The sequence below is a fragment of the Bombyx mori genome, chromosome 21 (assembly GCF_030269925.1).
Source record: "Bombyx mori chromosome 21, ASM3026992v2".
Taxonomy (NCBI): Eukaryota; Metazoa; Arthropoda; class Insecta; order Lepidoptera; family Bombycidae; genus Bombyx; species Bombyx mori.
In genome coordinates this window covers 11,136,612-11,153,818 of record NC_085127.1, presented here as the reverse complement: position 1 = coordinate 11,153,818, position 17,207 = coordinate 11,136,612, and the positions used below count along the sequence as shown (strand labels likewise).

The 17,207-nt window shown below is 34.9% G+C and overlaps 2 protein-coding genes across 3 annotated transcripts; one reads left to right on the top strand and one right to left on the bottom strand.

The window, feature by feature from the left end:
- The first annotated feature begins 2,736 nt into the window (after positions 1-2,736).
- Positions 2,737-11,556, top strand: LOC101745097 (NAD-dependent protein deacetylase Sirt6). Its single transcript, XM_004929658.4, has 6 exons — positions 2,737-3,428; positions 3,507-3,634; positions 4,146-4,388; positions 5,116-5,289; positions 10,644-10,767; positions 10,918-11,556. Exons 1-6 carry the CDS (start codon positions 3,363-3,365, stop codon positions 11,293-11,295), a joined length of 1,113 nt encoding a protein of 370 aa, XP_004929715.1. The 5' UTR covers positions 2,737-3,362; the 3' UTR covers positions 11,296-11,556.
- LOC101745247 (dolichol kinase) lies at positions 11,543-15,773 on the bottom strand. 2 transcript variants are annotated; one of them, XM_004929659.5, is made up of 9 exons: positions 15,199-15,773; positions 14,766-15,016; positions 14,337-14,554; positions 13,586-13,774; positions 13,254-13,463; positions 13,067-13,141; positions 12,813-12,993; positions 12,294-12,371; positions 11,543-11,830 (listed from the first exon to the last, which is right to left on the bottom strand). In XM_004929659.5, the coding sequence occupies exons 1-9, from the start codon at positions 15,315-15,317 to the stop codon at positions 11,682-11,684; spliced, it is 1,470 nt and encodes a 489-aa protein (XP_004929716.1). In that variant the 5' UTR covers positions 15,318-15,773; the 3' UTR covers positions 11,543-11,681. The 2 variants fall into 2 exon arrangements, with proteins under 2 accessions (XP_004929716.1, XP_021205894.1); XM_021350219.3 differs by lacking the exons at positions 14,766-15,016; positions 15,199-15,773 and adding an exon at positions 13,814-14,090 and having other exon boundaries at positions 13,586-13,740; positions 14,337-14,474.
- Positions 15,774-17,207: the final 1,434 nt, after the last annotated feature.

Sequence of the window (17,207 nt, the reverse complement as noted above, 5' to 3'; positions counted from 1 at the left end):
AACATAATATTTCGTCGAAAACTCGTTGGTATGTACAAAACACGCCTAAAATTCGAACCCCGTACCCGATATCGGCAATTCGGCACACCAACTATTCACTAGACAATGGAGGCAATTTCATTAATTCAGGAGTTTTTTCAATCGTTCACTTTGTCACAACACTATTTTTATTTCATCAAAAACTGACAACACAGTAAACGTCAGTTGACTTCGTCTAATAAAAAATCCGACTATAGATAGTAACTTCCTATTTGGAGGAAATTGAAAAAAAGAATAAATATTGAAAGATTACGACTGCGCCGTCCCCAAAAACAGGTCTTATTATACCTAAGCATTTCTCAAATTTTTTGCACATAGCCGCAATGTTGATGTCCCATACTTTGGTCTTTGGTAATTTTTTTACTACGATAATATAAATAACATAACTGTCGTAACTTCATTGATATTACTTAATTATCAGAGAAAATATCAAAACAACAAATAAACCACACTAACGCGTTCTAACGCGAGTCCTCATACAACGCAAGACCTCATACAACGTGAGACCTCATACAACGCGAGACCTCATACAACGCGAGACCTCATACAACGCGAGACCTCATACAACGCGAGACCTCATACAACGCGAGACATCAAACAACGTGGGACCTCATACAACGCGGGACCTCATACAACGCGTGACCTCAAACAACGCGATATCTCCAGCAACTCGGCACCTCATACAACGCGAGACCTCACATAATGTGAGACCTCATACAACGCGAGACCTCATACAATGCGAGACGTCAAACAACGCGGAACCTCATACAACGCGGGACTTCGTACAACGCGAGACCTCATACAACGCGGGACCTACTTTGTAGTAGAACGATCGCAATAAATCGCAATAAGATCGCAAATCTCGCAATAAATAAAACCATCATCATGGACATCATGCCATGGGCGCTACTCACAAAGGGGTGCCAAACTTAAAACGTTTTAGTTTTTATCTCCTTAGTGCATGGTAATGAATAGTATGATTTTAACACGAAAGTTGTACTCCCAAAATATTCTTATAATAATTAGAAATCCCTGGAATTTCTATATGCTTGTTAATATTCAATATTATTAAAAATAACAGAATTTATTAAAACCGCGCTAATCGTACTTTAACGACTAATTGGCCGTCTTCATTGACATGTTTCTGTTGAAGTATTGTTGAGGTTTGTTGAAGTTTTCTATATTTTTTTGATCTACAGCTCGACCAATCTAAGTTTGCACCTCGCATCGATTACGTCACACTGCCGCTTAGGTATGGTCTGAAAAAAAGTTTCGCTATGACTTTAAAAATGTAAACAAATGTTTGATAAATTTTACTTTATATATTTTTTTTAACAATATATTTATTATACATAGGTACATTAGGATATAGCGATATCGGCTTTTGTATTAATACCACGTGGGCATTCTTGCACTTTTTAAATTTGTATCCCAATTGCTCAGTAATAATTTTCCTTTATGTTTCCTTTTCAGGATTATGTTTCTACCTTCACCTTTCCTTTCATTTTTGTTGCCCACAACAATCCTCTCGTAGTAAAAAAAATTAACGTTAAGCGTTCAGTAACAACAGTTCAAGAAAAACTTAACAAAAATAGTCCATTTATGTAACTAAGCTTCAACAAAAAACCTAACAAGAACAATTAAAAAATTTAAAATTCAACGGATAGGGAGACGAATACTCGTATGACGCGTCTCAGCGACAAAGATGCTAACAGTACTGACGCGACAGGGCGATCGCGGGAAGGTGAGCGGGGAAGCGGGCGGAGCGCCGCATTCCAACGAGGTGCAAACTTAGCTCGGTCGAGTTGTACATAAGAAATAGACAATATAAACGCACTTGTTAACCATTGCTAGTAAATACGGCCATTGTCATCTGACTGACAAAACCGGCGCATGCGCAATGTAGGCGTGAGGTGATGGTTTGCTTATTAGATATAAAATAATTAATAATTGGGAGTTTAATTGTTTTTATGATCGAACAATCACCAATAGTCGTCGAACAAACGATAATTGATCAAAATTAATTAATCTGAGCGATAAAAATAAAGATATCTAGTAAGAGAGGCCAACTTAAGGGTGATCATTTGTTTAATTAATATTTAAATAAAAGTCGAACAAACAATTTTTACGACGAACAAATAATTAAAAATAAAGAAAATCCGAAAATCAAAAAAGGGGAGATAAATTCAGTAAGCCGGTACCTATCATTGTCATAGTTTTATCATAGATTCTATAACTTAATCTGGGAAAAGACTTTTTGGCGGAAACGCAAGGAGTGAAGTTGTGTGATTTGTTTTATTTTGTCTATTTAGTGTTTCTTGGGATTTAAATGTGTAATAATGGTGGTGTATTAACTGTATAATATCTGTGAAAGTGCACAAATGTGGGAAAATGAAACAAAGCCGCTGGACGTAGCTTCTCGGGATCCTCCAAAAAGTCCACTGAAAAATTTTAGTAAATGACCACCATTTTACTGAGATTATATTTCATCCCATATCATCTCATTTCATATCATTTAATTTCATCCCAGTTGATTAATGTCTCAAATTAATCATCTTCATTTCATTTCACTCTATAATATCATTTTTCATAAAAATATTAATATAAATTAAAATAAGATATGACTTAAAGGTCTCAGTTACCAGGTCATAAAATCCCTTAAAAAATCTGGAAATTTTTGGCGGGAAGCGGTGAGAATTATTTTAATTAATATAGGTTTCGTGGGGCTTGAATGTGTAATAACGCTAGTTTTTAAACTATCCAGCATCTGTGAAAGTCCAAAATGTGGGAAAATGGAATAAAGTCCAGCGGACACCTTCTCGGATCCTCCAAGGAGTCCACTGAAAAAGGCTCCGTAAATGACTACCATTTTACTGAGACTTTATTTTATGCCATTTGATCTCGTATCTTTTATTTTCATCCCAATAGCAAAGTTGCAAAAGTCGCAAATTAATCAACTTCATTTCATTTCGCTCCAAATATATTTTTTAAGCCTTAACAGACTCGGCTTAAAAGTCTCATTATCAAGCCATAAAAACTTCAAATAAATAAAAATGCTGATTTTAAAAGCTGGAGTTGGAGATGCCAAGTAATAGTGTTCTGTGGGAGATGCTATGTTAAACGCTTGACAAATTTTCCATTAAAAATTAAATCGAATATTATTACAGTCGCTCATTTTTTCTTAAAGTATAAGAAATTAAATACTTCCATAATTAGAAGCTCTCTTCTGTGTCCATATTATAAAAAAATATCCTTAATTTAAATTTAAATAATGGTTCAATGAAAATCTGTGTAAGTACCATTAGATAAATTGTCTCCCAAAAATGTCTTGCAATTATGCAGAAGGACTATCACCTTATGAAAACAAAGGTATACTAGGAGTCCCAGAGGTAAATATCACACACAATTATTAACAATTACAGACTAAATAAGAAACATTTTATAAATATTTTTTTTATTTGTTTCAGAAATTTGATTCAAATGACAAACTGAACCAGAAATGTGTACTCTTGGCTCAACTTGTGAAAGATAGTAAACATATTGTTGTCCACACTGGAGCTGGCATAAGTACTTCTGCGGGTATTCCAGACTTTAGGTGAAATAAACAAATGTCAATAAGTTAAATTGCTCAACAAAGAAGACCATAAACCTTCAACAGTGCAGTAACCGGAGGGACCAATTGTCATTTTGTTTTAATTATTTAATTGCGTACCCCAGATTACATACTCATAAATTAAAATGCGCTGTATCCTTACATGTAGATATATCTATAGCAATAGCAATATAAACAATATAAATATAATTTGTATAAATAGCAAATGTATGCCATTTTTTTAGGAAGTAGTTTAAGTTAACAGATAGCAAGATCTAAGATCTCATGAAAACAGAATACTCCTTTGCTGCAGAACTGTAGGATAAAAACAGTCCCAGTATATTGCTAGAGATCAATTGTACAATTGTGATTTTTGGGATAGAAAGAAGTCATTCCAGTTAGTTAGTTGCCAATGTTTGTAATATTTTTATTAAATCACTTTATAAAATACATACGATAGGAAAAAAATGAGTCGAAATGCTATTTAACATTAAACTTAGAATTTTGTTTACAGAGGGCCAAATGGAGTGTGGACTTTAGAGAAGGAAGGTAAAAAGCCAACCATCAATGTATCATTTGCTGATGCACAACCCACAAAAACCCATATGATTTTAAAAAAGTTGGTTGAAATAAAAAAACTTAAATACATTGTGAGTCAAAACATTGACGGACTTCATCTCAAGTCTGGTGTCCCAAGAAAATTCTTAGCTGAACTACATGGAAATATGTTTATTGATGAATGTAACATCTGCAAGAGGTAATTTTTTTATAGCATAGTGAATGAGGCCCATCTGCCTTTAGGTGGTTATGGAAGCCCATAGATATCATAACTTGAGTGCCTCCATCCACTAAAATATAAAATCTTAGTTTTGATTATAGTATAAAACAATGTCGCTTTCTCTATCCCAGATAATGCTTAAGTCTTTAAAACTACACAACGGATTTTGATGCAGTTTTTTTTAATAGATAGAGTGATTGAAGAGGAAGGTTTATACTTATAATAACATCCATCAAATAGTGGAGCAATCAATAACAAATTACAGTTTCCGAAGCGAAGCGAGGGCGGGTCGCTAGTATTATTATAATATAAAATAATAGTTGTCCCACCCTTCGAACTGGAATACATTACAGCTTCATGGCAGAAGTACACAGGGGGGTGGTACATCTGCAGGCTCAGACTACCAGTAATTATGAAAATTAAAATGTTTGCAGATTTGGTTTTTATTACAATAAGTAATTCTTTCCAGGTGAAAGTTGATTACATGTTTAGTATAAGTACGCCAGTAATCTTATCATTGGCCATAACTTATCATTATTTTTATTCTTATTTATTTTACATTTAACATACTTCATTTTATTGAAATGCAACCCTTTAAAATCAAATTAATTAATTCAATAGATTTGATTGAGAATATGCAAATCATGAAACAAATGATGCTCATGTTTGAAATAATTTGAGACAATTTGTCATCTCTGCATTTCAGACAGTTTGTCCGTAGCAGTCCTGTCGAAACTGTAGGCAAGAAATGCAGTGGTGTGCCTTGTGCAGCTCACCATGTGACGGGTAGACCTTGCCGTGGTAGATTATATGACGGAGTGCTTGACTGGGAGCATAGCTTGCCTGAAAATGATTTGCTAATGGCAGAATGGCATTCAAGGTAATTAAAAACAAATGATATAATTTAATTACTACTCCACAACTCCATTTAACACTGCTATTTACTTAGTATCATATCATGTCTCTTTAGTACAAGGAATTCTAGATTGGGGCCAGTTTTTTATATGTGCTATTTTCCCAATTAATCACTTATTTAATGGCATGCTTTTATTACCCTTTCATAAACTACTGGTGGTAGGACCTCTTGTGAGTCCATACGGGTAGGTACCACCACCCTGCCTATTTCTGCTGTGAAGCATTAATGCGTTTCGGTTTGAAGGGCGGGGCAGCCGTTAACTACACTCGGGTGCAATGAAATCGCACATCTGTACATTTTGTGAAAAATATTATTTACTTCTTTTTATTTAAAAAAATACATATATTTTTTTACATAAGGTTAAAGGATAGTTCAATACCTATTCAATGATACCACATAAGACATGATAAGTTTACTTGCCTGCTGAAACAAAACGACAACAGCAAACTCCAAAAATTGCTCCCTCAACTCACTGCAGTTTGCAAGACCAACTGCAGGTATAAAAAGGCATGTTTTCTGTAAAACGTCATCAGTTGCAAGCCAACGCTTAACCTGATAAGACCTCTAGTAACTCCAATTGCATTTGTCTGAAAAACATGGATACTACTCCGGAAAAAGCCGCTCAAGTCGTCGCTCTAACAGCCTGGCCACGGGACATTCGCCGATGCGAATATTCGCGCGGTGCGAACGGCGAAGCGTCTAGCGACTAAAACAAGCGCATAGAAATGTACCTAACAAGCCACGCGCACCGGCGACCGGCGAAGCGACCGGCGAAATGTACCGAGCGAATCGCGCGATGCGGCGGGCGAGCAAAACAAATGCATGAATACGGACGGCGCGAGCCACGGAGTCGAGCGGTAGTCGCGGCGAATAGTGCAGTGATTAAATGAGTTTAGTTGTTTTCGCCGCGAAAAATTAACGCCGAAATTTTTATATTTTTTACTAGCTGACCCGGCAAACGTTGTGTTGCCTTAAATAAGATATCTAGGGAAATTCTACTGTAGAAAAAAAACCTCATTTAACCACATAATACTTCATTATAAATAAATAAAAAATATCCAAAAAATTTAAATAAAAAATAAATGTTTGGGTGGACAACCCTTTTCACTTAGGGGTATGAAAAATAGATAGTAGCCGATTCTCAGACCTACTGAACATACTATTGATACACAAATGAAACCAAAAAAAAATATGGCTGAAAAATGTATAGTATTGTATAGCTCTCAAATATATTAAGTATATAATCTATGATGTATAGTAAGTAAGACAGGAGATCGGCTTCGTCCTCATCCCTACTACGTGATGTTTGCTGGATGAGTGGTGACACCTGGCGGGGAAAGCTGATCGATTGATAGTTGATCAATAGTCGACCGGCGAGGCCGGAAGATCAAGTTCAATTTAAAAAAAATCATAATTAAAGGAACTTGAAATTATAAATTCTGAATAAGAATTTATCGTACTACAATTATAATATTTGATTACCATCTTGCAACCTTATTGCGGATCTGTGCATAGAAAAAAATATATAATCGGATGGAAAAATAGGGGTTGATTGTATAAGAGTGAAAATTGAGAGTAATATGATTTTTTTATTTTAAGTCATGACAAAATAAAATAAAAAACTTGCGAAAAAATTAAAGTTTATAATTAACAAATAAAAAATAGGGGTTGATCATAGAGGGATGAAAAATTTAGAGTAACATCAGATTTTTTATTTTAATTCATGACAAAATAAAAATAAAAATGAAAATCTTCCCAAAAAAATTAAAGTTTATAATTAACAAATAAAAAAAATGTGTGTGTGTCCGCTCCGACGCACGACTGGAGTTTACTGGATATAAAAAATTAAACGAAACAATACGAGAAATAGTTCTATATTACGACAACACGATACACTACAGATTATTAACAAATTAACGAGACACAAAACAAACGACTAACAAATATATGAAAATACAATAATGAGAGAAACGCGCGATCAGTACGAGGCTTTGTGGCGGACTGCCGGCGCAGCAGCCCGGCGTCACCTGCAATAACGCGGCCGCGCGTTGGCTCCTGATTGGCGCGCGCACGCATCACGCAATCAGGAGCCAATCAGGCGCATAACGCATTTCGTGTGACATGCTAGTACGATTTTGATTGGCGCGCGCACGCATCACGCAATCAGGAGCCAATCAGGCGCATAACGCATTTCGTGTGACATGCTAGTACGATTTTGGTCCCCATAATTTTCATACCCCGGGCCTATATATGTAAATCGATTCTAAAGGAGTAAACTCCAAAAATAGGGGTTGATCGTAGAGGGGTGAAAATTTCAGAGTAATATGATTTTTTTTATTCTACGTCATGACAAAATAAAAACAAAATTCTCGCAAAAAATTTTAAAGTTTTTAATTAGCAAATAAAAAATAAGGGTTGATCGTAGAGGGGTGAAAATTTAGGGTTGTATGTATTTTTATACGCTGTATCATAAAAAAATAGAAATTAAAAATTTTGTCTAAAAAATAAAAAATAAAATTTAGGGGTGGACTACCCCTAATATTTAGGGGGATGAAAAATAGATGTTGGTCGATTCTCATAGATACTGGATAAGCACAAAAAATTTCATCAAAATCGGTCAAGCCGTTTCGGAGGAGTATGGCAACGAAAACTGTGACACGAGAATTTTATATATTAGATTTATTTTTTATTTTATATTTTTAAAGTCGTCGTGGCCTAACGGACGTCCGGTGCAATCGTGTTGAGCGATGCACCGGTGTTCGAATATCAGGCGGGTACCAATTTTTGTAATGAAATACGTACTCAACAACACTCAACGTTCACGATTGATTTCCACGGTGAAGGAATAACATCGTGTGATAAAAATGAAATCTTCAAAATAATAATTTGCGTAATTACTGGTGGTAGGACCTCTTGTGAGTCTACACGGGTGGGTACTACCACCCTGCCTATTTCTGCCGTGAAGTAGTAATGCGTTTCGGTTTGAAGGGTGAGGCAGCCATTATAACTATACTTGAGACCTTAGAACTTATATCTCAAGGTGGGTGGCGCATTTACGTTGTGGATGTCTATGGGCTCCAGTAACCACTTAACACAAGGTGGGCTGTGAGCTCGTCCACCCATCTAAGCAATAAAAAAATAAAATAGCTGAAATACTAGCTAGACCAGCTATTTGGAAGTCTAGCCACCCAAAGTATTTCTCGTACTTCTTGTGGAATTCTCCATCTATAGGTATACTCCGATTCTTATTCAAATCATGTACTTCACAATCTTTTCCAAATAATAGGTCCTGAACCAAAAAACTATTAATTTGTAAGCAATATCGAGATAATTTCGATATAGACATTTCGCTGTCGGACTTCCTTACTAGTCGCGGCGGCGAACGTGAGTACCCGTGGCCTGCAAACGGTGCTGCGCGAATGGTCGCCTCGCCCACCGCTTCGCTGTTCGCACCGCCGATCCCCGTGGCCAGGCCGTAATTGAAGCGGGTCAGAACCAGAGTGCTGTAGCTCGACAACTGAATATCAGCCGATATTCAGTTCGTCGTGTGTACCAGCGCTATCGGGAGACTGGTGGCTTTGAAAGGCGACGAGGATCTGGTCGAGCAAGAGCTACAACACAGCGCGACAACAGATTTCTTGTAACGACAGCGTTGCGAAATCGTCGTTTGACTGCTGTTGAACTTGCACAGCAGCTTCAACAGGTGCGTGAAGTGGTAGTCAGCAGGTGGACAGTCAGAAGGAGACTTGCCGAAGGTGGTTTGACTGCGCATGGGCCAGCAAATGGTCCTAAATTGACGCCAGCTCACCGCCGGGCTCGTTTTCGATTTGCACAAGAACACGTCAACTGGACAGCCGACCAGTGGAAAGCAGTCCTGTTCTCAGACGAGTCCAGAATGTGTCTTCATAATAATGATGGACGTGGAAGGGTCTACAGAAGGCGCTCAGAGCGATTTTCCCAATGTTGCATCACAGAACGTGTAGCATACGGCGGTGGTTCGTGTATGTTCTGGGGAGGTATCTCACTCGAACGAAAAACAGAGCTTGTCTTCATCGTTGGGGCCAATATTAGGCGACAAACAAGAGGTCTAACATCTCAACGATACATAGAGGAAGTTCTACAAGAACATGTCGTACCATTTGGCCGTTTAATTGGAAGTAACTTCCTTTTTATGCATGACAATGCAAGACCTCATACCACTGCGACAGTGAGACAATACTTACAAGAAGTAAATGTACCCGTGATGGAGTGGCCAGCTCGGAGCCCGGACCTTAATCCGATTGAACACTTGTGGGACGAATTAAAAAGAAAAATTAGAGGTCAAAATAGTGCTCCAGGAGCTACAAAATGCGCTCAAAGAGGAATGGGACGCCATGCCACAAGACTTTATCAGAAACTTGATAGAGTCGATGGGGAATCGGTGTGAAGCTGTAATTCGGGCAAGAGGGGGCAATACTTGTTACTAATAAATGATTTTTCAGTATTTTTTGTGTTTTTTTTTTTTATTAATCCCCAAATTTTAAACGGTTTAGTTGAGTAATCAATTTGTAATAAAGATTAAATTGTTGTTGTATTTTATTTTCCTCAAGAAAGTAACCTTATCTCCACTTAAATGGTATCATTGAATAGGTATTGAACTAACCTTTAACCCTATGTTAAAAAATATATGTATTTTTTTAAATTAAAAGAAGTAAATAATGTTTTTCAAAAAATGTACAGATGTGCGATTTCATTGCACCCGAGTGTATATTGAAAGCTTAGAACTTATATCTCAAGGTGGGTGGCGCATTTACGTTGTAGATGTGTATTGTCTCCACTAACCACTTAACACCAGGCAGGCTGTGAGCTCACCCACCCATCTAAACAATAAAACACAAAAAAAAACTAATAAAGAACTTATCTACTTAAGACATTCAAAATCTCCAAATGCTTGAAGGAAGCTACATGTGATGCTAAGGCTGGCTGGTACTTTGCACAGAGAGTGAGTCTGGCTGTCTAACGAGGTATCATAGCCAGTATCTTGGGAACTGTGCCTCCTTTAAACACATTAGAAGATTTATTCAACTGTATGAATTGATATATGTTAATAAAATAAAACTGAAATTCTTAATTCGTGTGACAAGTAAAAAAAAAACATTCAAATGAATAAAAATAAAACAGAAAACAAAAACAACATTGTTTAAAATTTAAAGCTTCCATTTTTAATAAGCTGATGCTGAATTATTATTATTTATTATAATTGCTTAATTAGATGTGTTTTTTTTAGAATAATAAATTGTTTTGTTTTATGCAATTGTAATGTTTATCTTTTGTTTCAGTATTGCAGACTTGAGCATATGTCTAGGTACAACACTTCAAATAGTACCAAGTGGTAATTTACCACTAGAGACTATTAAATATGGTGGAAAGTTAGTTATTTGCAACCTACAACCAACAAAACATGTAAGTAATTTTTTCTGAGTGTAGGATGAGCAGTGAGCATTTACTTTGTGATCTATGGGGTCTGACAATGACTTCATATCAGGCAAGCTATGATGTCATCAGCTCATAAAAAGAATAAAAAGAAAAGATAAATTCGCTTTTCTTTTTCAGGACAATAAAGCTGATCTCCTAATAAATTATTATGTAGATGATGTACTTGAGAAAGTAATGGACATCTTAGGAATTGAAATCCCCAGTTATAATGAATCTGAGAACCCCATGAAATTTGCAGAAACAGCTATTATTGACTGGTCAATAGACAGAAAAGATGTCTTAGCTTTAGAAAAGACATTCAAATCAAAATGCAAAGGAGTTAAAAAGAAACGAATATTAATAAAAACAAAAAGATTTACCAGTAATGCCAATGATATTGAAAAATCAAAAATGATCAAATTAGAAGTTAAGGAAGAGAATGAAACTAAAGACTGGCCATTGAAACCTTCGGATCAAGAATTTATAATTGATCAAAAGGGTTCTATTGTGTCTTGATAAAATTATAATAACTGTGAAACTGGTGGTGATTAACTGGTGAAATTTGGTTCCATTTTATTGTGATTGGCTGAATGCAAGAAAAACTTCTTTTAACACACCAATGCCACATTTTGTATATTGATGGTGCTTCACTATGAGAAATAGCTGGAACGCCAAAAATAATTGTGACAAGTTTCATCATAATTCTATGAATGTTTTATTATCGAATAGAGGAAAAATATAAAAAACATTCATTATAAACGTATTTCATAAACATAATTGCTTTTATTTACAACTCTTTGGTAAATAATCTACATGGAATGTCAAAAATATTATTCCAAAAATATTAAAAATCATTGTATAAAAATACAAAAGTACAAATTTTAAATAGTATTATTACGTTGCTAGCCGAACATCCAATTTATTTGAAACACTAACAATGTGACTAGAGGAAGTATTAGGTTGTCGACCTGATCCGTTTTCGCTTCGACCACACTGGATATTGATGCAGCTAACATCGTTCTAATTAACACAGTGTTGTTTCTTAGAAGACCTAAAATAATAATTAGTTTTAATAAAAATAACTCGACAAAACTGTAATAAAAAGGGTGAAATGTACATAATCAATTCTATGAAGGGTAGAGAACTAAATGGCATAAGTGTCTGTAATTTACAATAGCCCATAGATATGTATCACAAAGTGAATAAAATTACACTCCTATGGCATAATTTAAAAGTGAAGCTATCTTTTACTATAATTTTTTTGAAAATATTTTTGCCTGCAGTCCTCCAGCTTTTGTAGTAAATTTAGGCCGCAAAGGCATGTAGTTTGGACAGCCCTGACCCTTGTTATAAATAATAATCGGAATAATAATAAAAAAATTGCGCAATTTACACAATAGATACAGTTTTAGGAATGTTTTTTTTTTTAAATCGAATGCATCGAGACACTATTTTTAAATTATTATTTGTGCGGATTAATATTAGTAATAATCTAGGAAATATTTTACCCTCACCAAATAAATGCAAAACATAAACCGTTGCAACTTGTGACAAGACATTAGCAATTGTTCCCTCCACTGTTTTTTCACTATCTGAAAATGAGAATTATATTGTAGTCATTTTATGCAGCTAGACATCCGAAAAAGGCTCTCTTCCATCTGCCGAGAACGTGTTATGAGCTTCTTCGGACACATGCGGTCTCCCAGACATGAATTAGAGAAGCTCATAATTACGGGTCGCATAGAGGGCAAGCGCGCTGTGGGCAGAACACCAGCCAGATGGTCAGATCTAGCAAGAGAAGCACTCGGTGGTAGTCTGTACCGGTGGCAGTCCATGCCATGATCGGGCACATTGGAAGTATGTCGCATGTGGTCGCGATCCTCAGTAGTGAGGGAACGATATAGAGGAAGTAAGTCATTTTATGTTATTTGAGTAAACTATCTGGTATGAAAGACCTAAGTTTTAGGATAAAGACAGAGCGAAGATGGACGCACTGAGAGGAATGAAAATAAAGAATCACTAAGATAACTCACTAGTCCACTTCTTCGTGCCGTATTTGGAACCGAACCAACTGGCAGCTGTATCTCCTACCCCAGTTGCGAGGACTCCGCTGAGCAGCTCAAGAGTTGTTCCTTCATAACTAGGCACCAGTATCAATGGACATGCTAAGCCTACATACAAGTAGATCGGTGTCATCGCGAAACTTCCTATGTCCTGAACAAAAAACAATTTGTTAGTTTATTGACAATATGCAGTCACATCATGAAAAAGTTAAAATATTATATACCTTCTCATCACTGTAGACATCAAAAGCTGATTGCAGGGCTTCTGATATTGGTGTGATGTTTAACTTACGTAATGCCTGTCAAAAAAAATAATAATTTGAAAACCTGCATACACCTCGAACACACCTATCCTGTTTTCTAACATGAATAAAATTAATTATTAGTAACGAAACGAATTTATTCTCTTACCTCGACTAAAATCAACAATCCAAATCCAATTCCAGCAGCCAGGCTCGTCAGATAAACATCATAAATAATACCTGACATAAAAACAAGCGAGGCCAATAAATGAAATGATTTTCTGGTCACAGTATTCACCTTTACAGCACTTTTGGTTCGCGTAAGTACCAAAAATACAGATATCATAAGTAGAAATAACCAGAACGCAAATAGTTGAACCTGCAAGAAAACAAGTATTTATAGGTATACAGTGGTTTAAATTAAAATAAAATTCATTCTTTTGAGTTCTAAAAAATGAATGTTTAATCTTAGTGATTCACAGTAAAAGTTGTTTCACTTACTCTGTTTCGGTTCAGAAAAATATAGTTCAGTATCCGGAATACACAATTTAATCCTAGTAGTACATGTAAGGTGACTAAAGCAAACAAAGCAGCCACTGCAAACATATAACTAAATGTTTGTATGTTTCTTTGTTTTTCCGATATCACACATAAACCTGTAATAAGTAATCCAACCGTTGATAATGCTGTCTGAAAATAATGACCTAAGTTTAGTATCACATGACATACTGTTTGTTTTGTGCATGTGGATTTTATTAATACACTAGCTTTTCATCTGCAGCTAAGTGAACTATGTTTTAAGTAGGAAGCCTATATTGCTATCTAGGATTGATTCAATTTCACCAAAATCAGCCTACTGTACTGAGCATGAAAACTTATCAGCCAGAATTATCTTCATTCAAAAAAAAATCATATAAAGGTATTATAGATTCCAAACATTTATAAATGACTGTAATTTTTTCCAATATCTGTTTATAATGAAATAAATCCTGTATTCTCTGTTTACCTGTGAAAAATACATAAAAATCCATTCAGTAGCTAAAAATGATGTGTGAAAAAACAGATAGATTTATATGGGCAGATTGACTTTTTAAATTTGCTGATTTATATTCTATTACTTCTCTTTAGTTATACTCTTTCTATTTTTATTAGTTTCCTACAAGGTTCAGACACACCATTTACTGTTCGCACATAGGGGCTACTGTTATATGTATGTATTGATTAGTTTTTATTTCAAATAAAAATAGCTTACAAGCACAATGCTGCTTATTAAATTCATGTCTTCGTTAGGATCATGTAATATATTCATGGTCCTTCCAATAACTGCAATGGTGAATAAAGTCAAACCCTGTGTTACAATCATGGCTTCTCCTATAGTGTATGTCTTTGGGAATTTGGTGAGAGACCATCTTAGCATTGTACTATATAAGTACACTGCTGTGAGGGAGAAAGACAATGATGTTGTTAAACCTGAAACAGTAATAACAATAAAATGTAAAAGTATTTAATTGATTGTTTAAAGATTGAAACTATTGAAAATTACACTATAAATGAAATATAGAATAATTACTACTTTTAGGTAGATTCTTTTTTATAATTCTATTGTTATTTAAGTATACTTGGAACAAATTACACAAGTGTAAATTTTATTTATAGCGTGCAGTAGTAATGAAAATAGTACCTTGTGTATTAAATATAAAATTCATCAGAGCAGATACAAGACTAGATGCTATACATCCTCCATAGATAGGCTCTCTGAGTACCAGACATGATACAGAAATGAATACCACAAACAGTATGCTGTAGCAGAATAAACCAACAGCTACGTAAGCTACTAGTGTATAAAGTGGCGACACTTTGTACAAAAAATTGTATGAGATTAATAATGCGGGCAGTAAAGCACAACACCATAACCCGTTGCTTGAGATAGGCCTGAAAATATTTAAAACAATACTGGTTATTTTTTTAATAAATAAATAAAAGGAGTTATTGTTCCCTTATAAATTCACGAAGAATTCAAGAGAAGAAGAGAATCAGGAGAATCTTATTGATAAGAAATCGAAAACGTTGTGATGGGAATTTAATAAAGTCTGTTGACGAGTAATAGCGCATACCTCGTTCCTATACCTCCATCTCTTAGATTTCTTGAAATTGTATAATCAACCGACATGCACAGTGAAGTGTACCGTTTAAAACTATTATAAAAGTGTAGAACTTTCGAATTACTCTGCATTCTCTTTTGACTGCAAATTTTAACAGTGTTTACCACAAGGCCAAATCAGCTGAAGTGTGAGTTATTATTTTTTGTACTTTATGGCCTGATAACGAGACCTTTAAGCCAAGTTGTTTATTATGATATATTTTAAAATACGGGTATGAACCAAAATAAGATAAAGTTCATTAATTTGAGATCAATTAGGATGAACTTAAATGAAATGAAACAATATACCATGAAAAAAAAGTCTCGCTAAAATTGTGGTTATTTATCAAGACTTTGTCCTTAAACCACTGTTTTTATACATTTAAACCCGAAGAAACTTTAAATTCGCTCCTCGAGCTCCCGTCAAAACTCCTGTAGTGTGAGAATATCTACAACATAACACAATAAAGATCAGCTTCTCTTTACTAATTTGGACAATAACAGTTTGAGTCAACCATATTATAACAAACAAAGGTAATGTAGACTGTAAAGCTAAATCTTATGTAACAAATGGCGGAATTTGGTTTCAGATAATTGAAATGCAATTAAGCGATAAGACAACACCGCATGTGTTGCATGAGATATAATGGTTTAAGTTCTAAATTAAAATGAGATCATTTACAAAGGGCATTGAGTCTTTTTGGAAACAAGTTTGTTTTATTTTCCGACTGGTGGTAGGACCTCTTGTGAGTCCGCACGAGTAGGCACACCATCCAGCCTATTTTTACCATGAAGCAGTAATGCTAAAATAAAGTTTTATTGAATGGGGTTGGCAACTGTCAAAGTGGCGCTGGTGTGCATTGTTCCCATAACATTCAATATTTATATTGGAATTTTTGATTAAAAATTATTTTAAGCACAATGACGCGTTGTTTTGTACCAATATGCTCAGAAATTGGAGTACATCAATTCCCGAAGGACAAGAAAATTGGAAGACTGTGGTTAAAGGCCATTTGACGCGAAAAAAGTATTCACACAAAAAGTTCGAGGTTATGTCGTAAACACTTTGTGGAATCTGACTATGAAAACATTAGTAAATACACAGGTATGCTTCTTTCTGTCAAATATATATAATGCATGACTAGGTGTAGCAAACATCATTGTTCTCTTATTAAAAAAATCCAATAATAATTAGTTAGGCACACTATTAGTTGCTAACATATTTTGCAAGTAGATTTATGCTGTAAGGAACCTTTTAACAAACACAAAATCAGACTGGAGGAAACACATTCCTCATGAGCTGTTGTTCATTATCAGCTGTTACTATTGAAAGTTCTATCTAAATCGCTGCATCCATTGCAATAACAAATATTTTGAAACTATGGTCAGGTTTCCTTGTGATAGTATATTTAAATGTTATTCTTTGTGTTGCAGGTGTCAAACATTAACATAAATATCTGAAGAAAAGTGCTGTACCATCTATATTTTCATGGAATATGAAACCAGTTTCTGAAAAAACAAAAAGTAGAGAAGTTACTTATGTAATTTTAGAGAAGGAATTGTCAATAAAAATAATTAAAAATATTCCTGATTTTTTATTTCGACAAGTGTGTATAGTTATAATACAGATATTTTTCATACAATGCTTCTTTGAAAATATTTTCATAAAAGATATCTAATTTATTTAACATATTATTTATAAAATTATTGTCTTTTTCAACATAAATCACTTTGATGTCCTTGTAGGTGTAAATGACCAAGTTGCAGTATGTTTTGCCTGAGCAGTATAACTGTCCTTGGATTTGATAATAATATGGGCAGGTTTTTTTAGAGACAATATCCCGTTACATTGTTCTAAGTAAGGCACCGTTGATATATTTATTTCATGTTTTCTGCTAGCGTATGGACATTTCACTTCAATTATAGCTTCTTCGCCCAACACACCATCAGGAGATGCAGCAAGATATGGGCGCTCTTGGCTAT

Excerpts from the sequence above, each read along its gene's own strand:
- LOC101745097 (XM_004929658.4), top strand. The coding sequence starts at position 3,363 with ATGTCTTGCAATTATGCAGAAGGACTATCACCTTATGAAAACAAAGGT. Across the intron at positions 4,389-5,115 it reads GAATGTAACATCTGCAAGAG|ACAGTTTGTCCGTAGCAGTC; the intron begins GTAATTTTTTTA and ends TCTGCATTTCAG. Across the intron at positions 10,768-10,917 it reads ACCTACAACCAACAAAACAT|GACAATAAAGCTGATCTCCT; the intron begins GTAAGTAATTTT and ends TTTCTTTTTCAG.
- LOC101745247 (XM_004929659.5), bottom strand. The coding sequence starts at position 15,317 with ATGCAGAGTAATTCGAAAGTTCTACACTTTTATAATAGTTTTAAACGG. Across the intron at positions 13,464-13,585 it reads TTTTTCTGAACCGAAACAGA|GTTCAACTATTTGCGTTCTG; the intron begins GTAAGTGAAACA and ends GTTTTCTTGCAG. Across the intron at positions 11,831-12,293 it reads TTATGTTTTGCATTTATTTG|GTCTTCTAAGAAACAACACT; the intron begins GTGAGGGTAAAA and ends TTATTATTTTAG.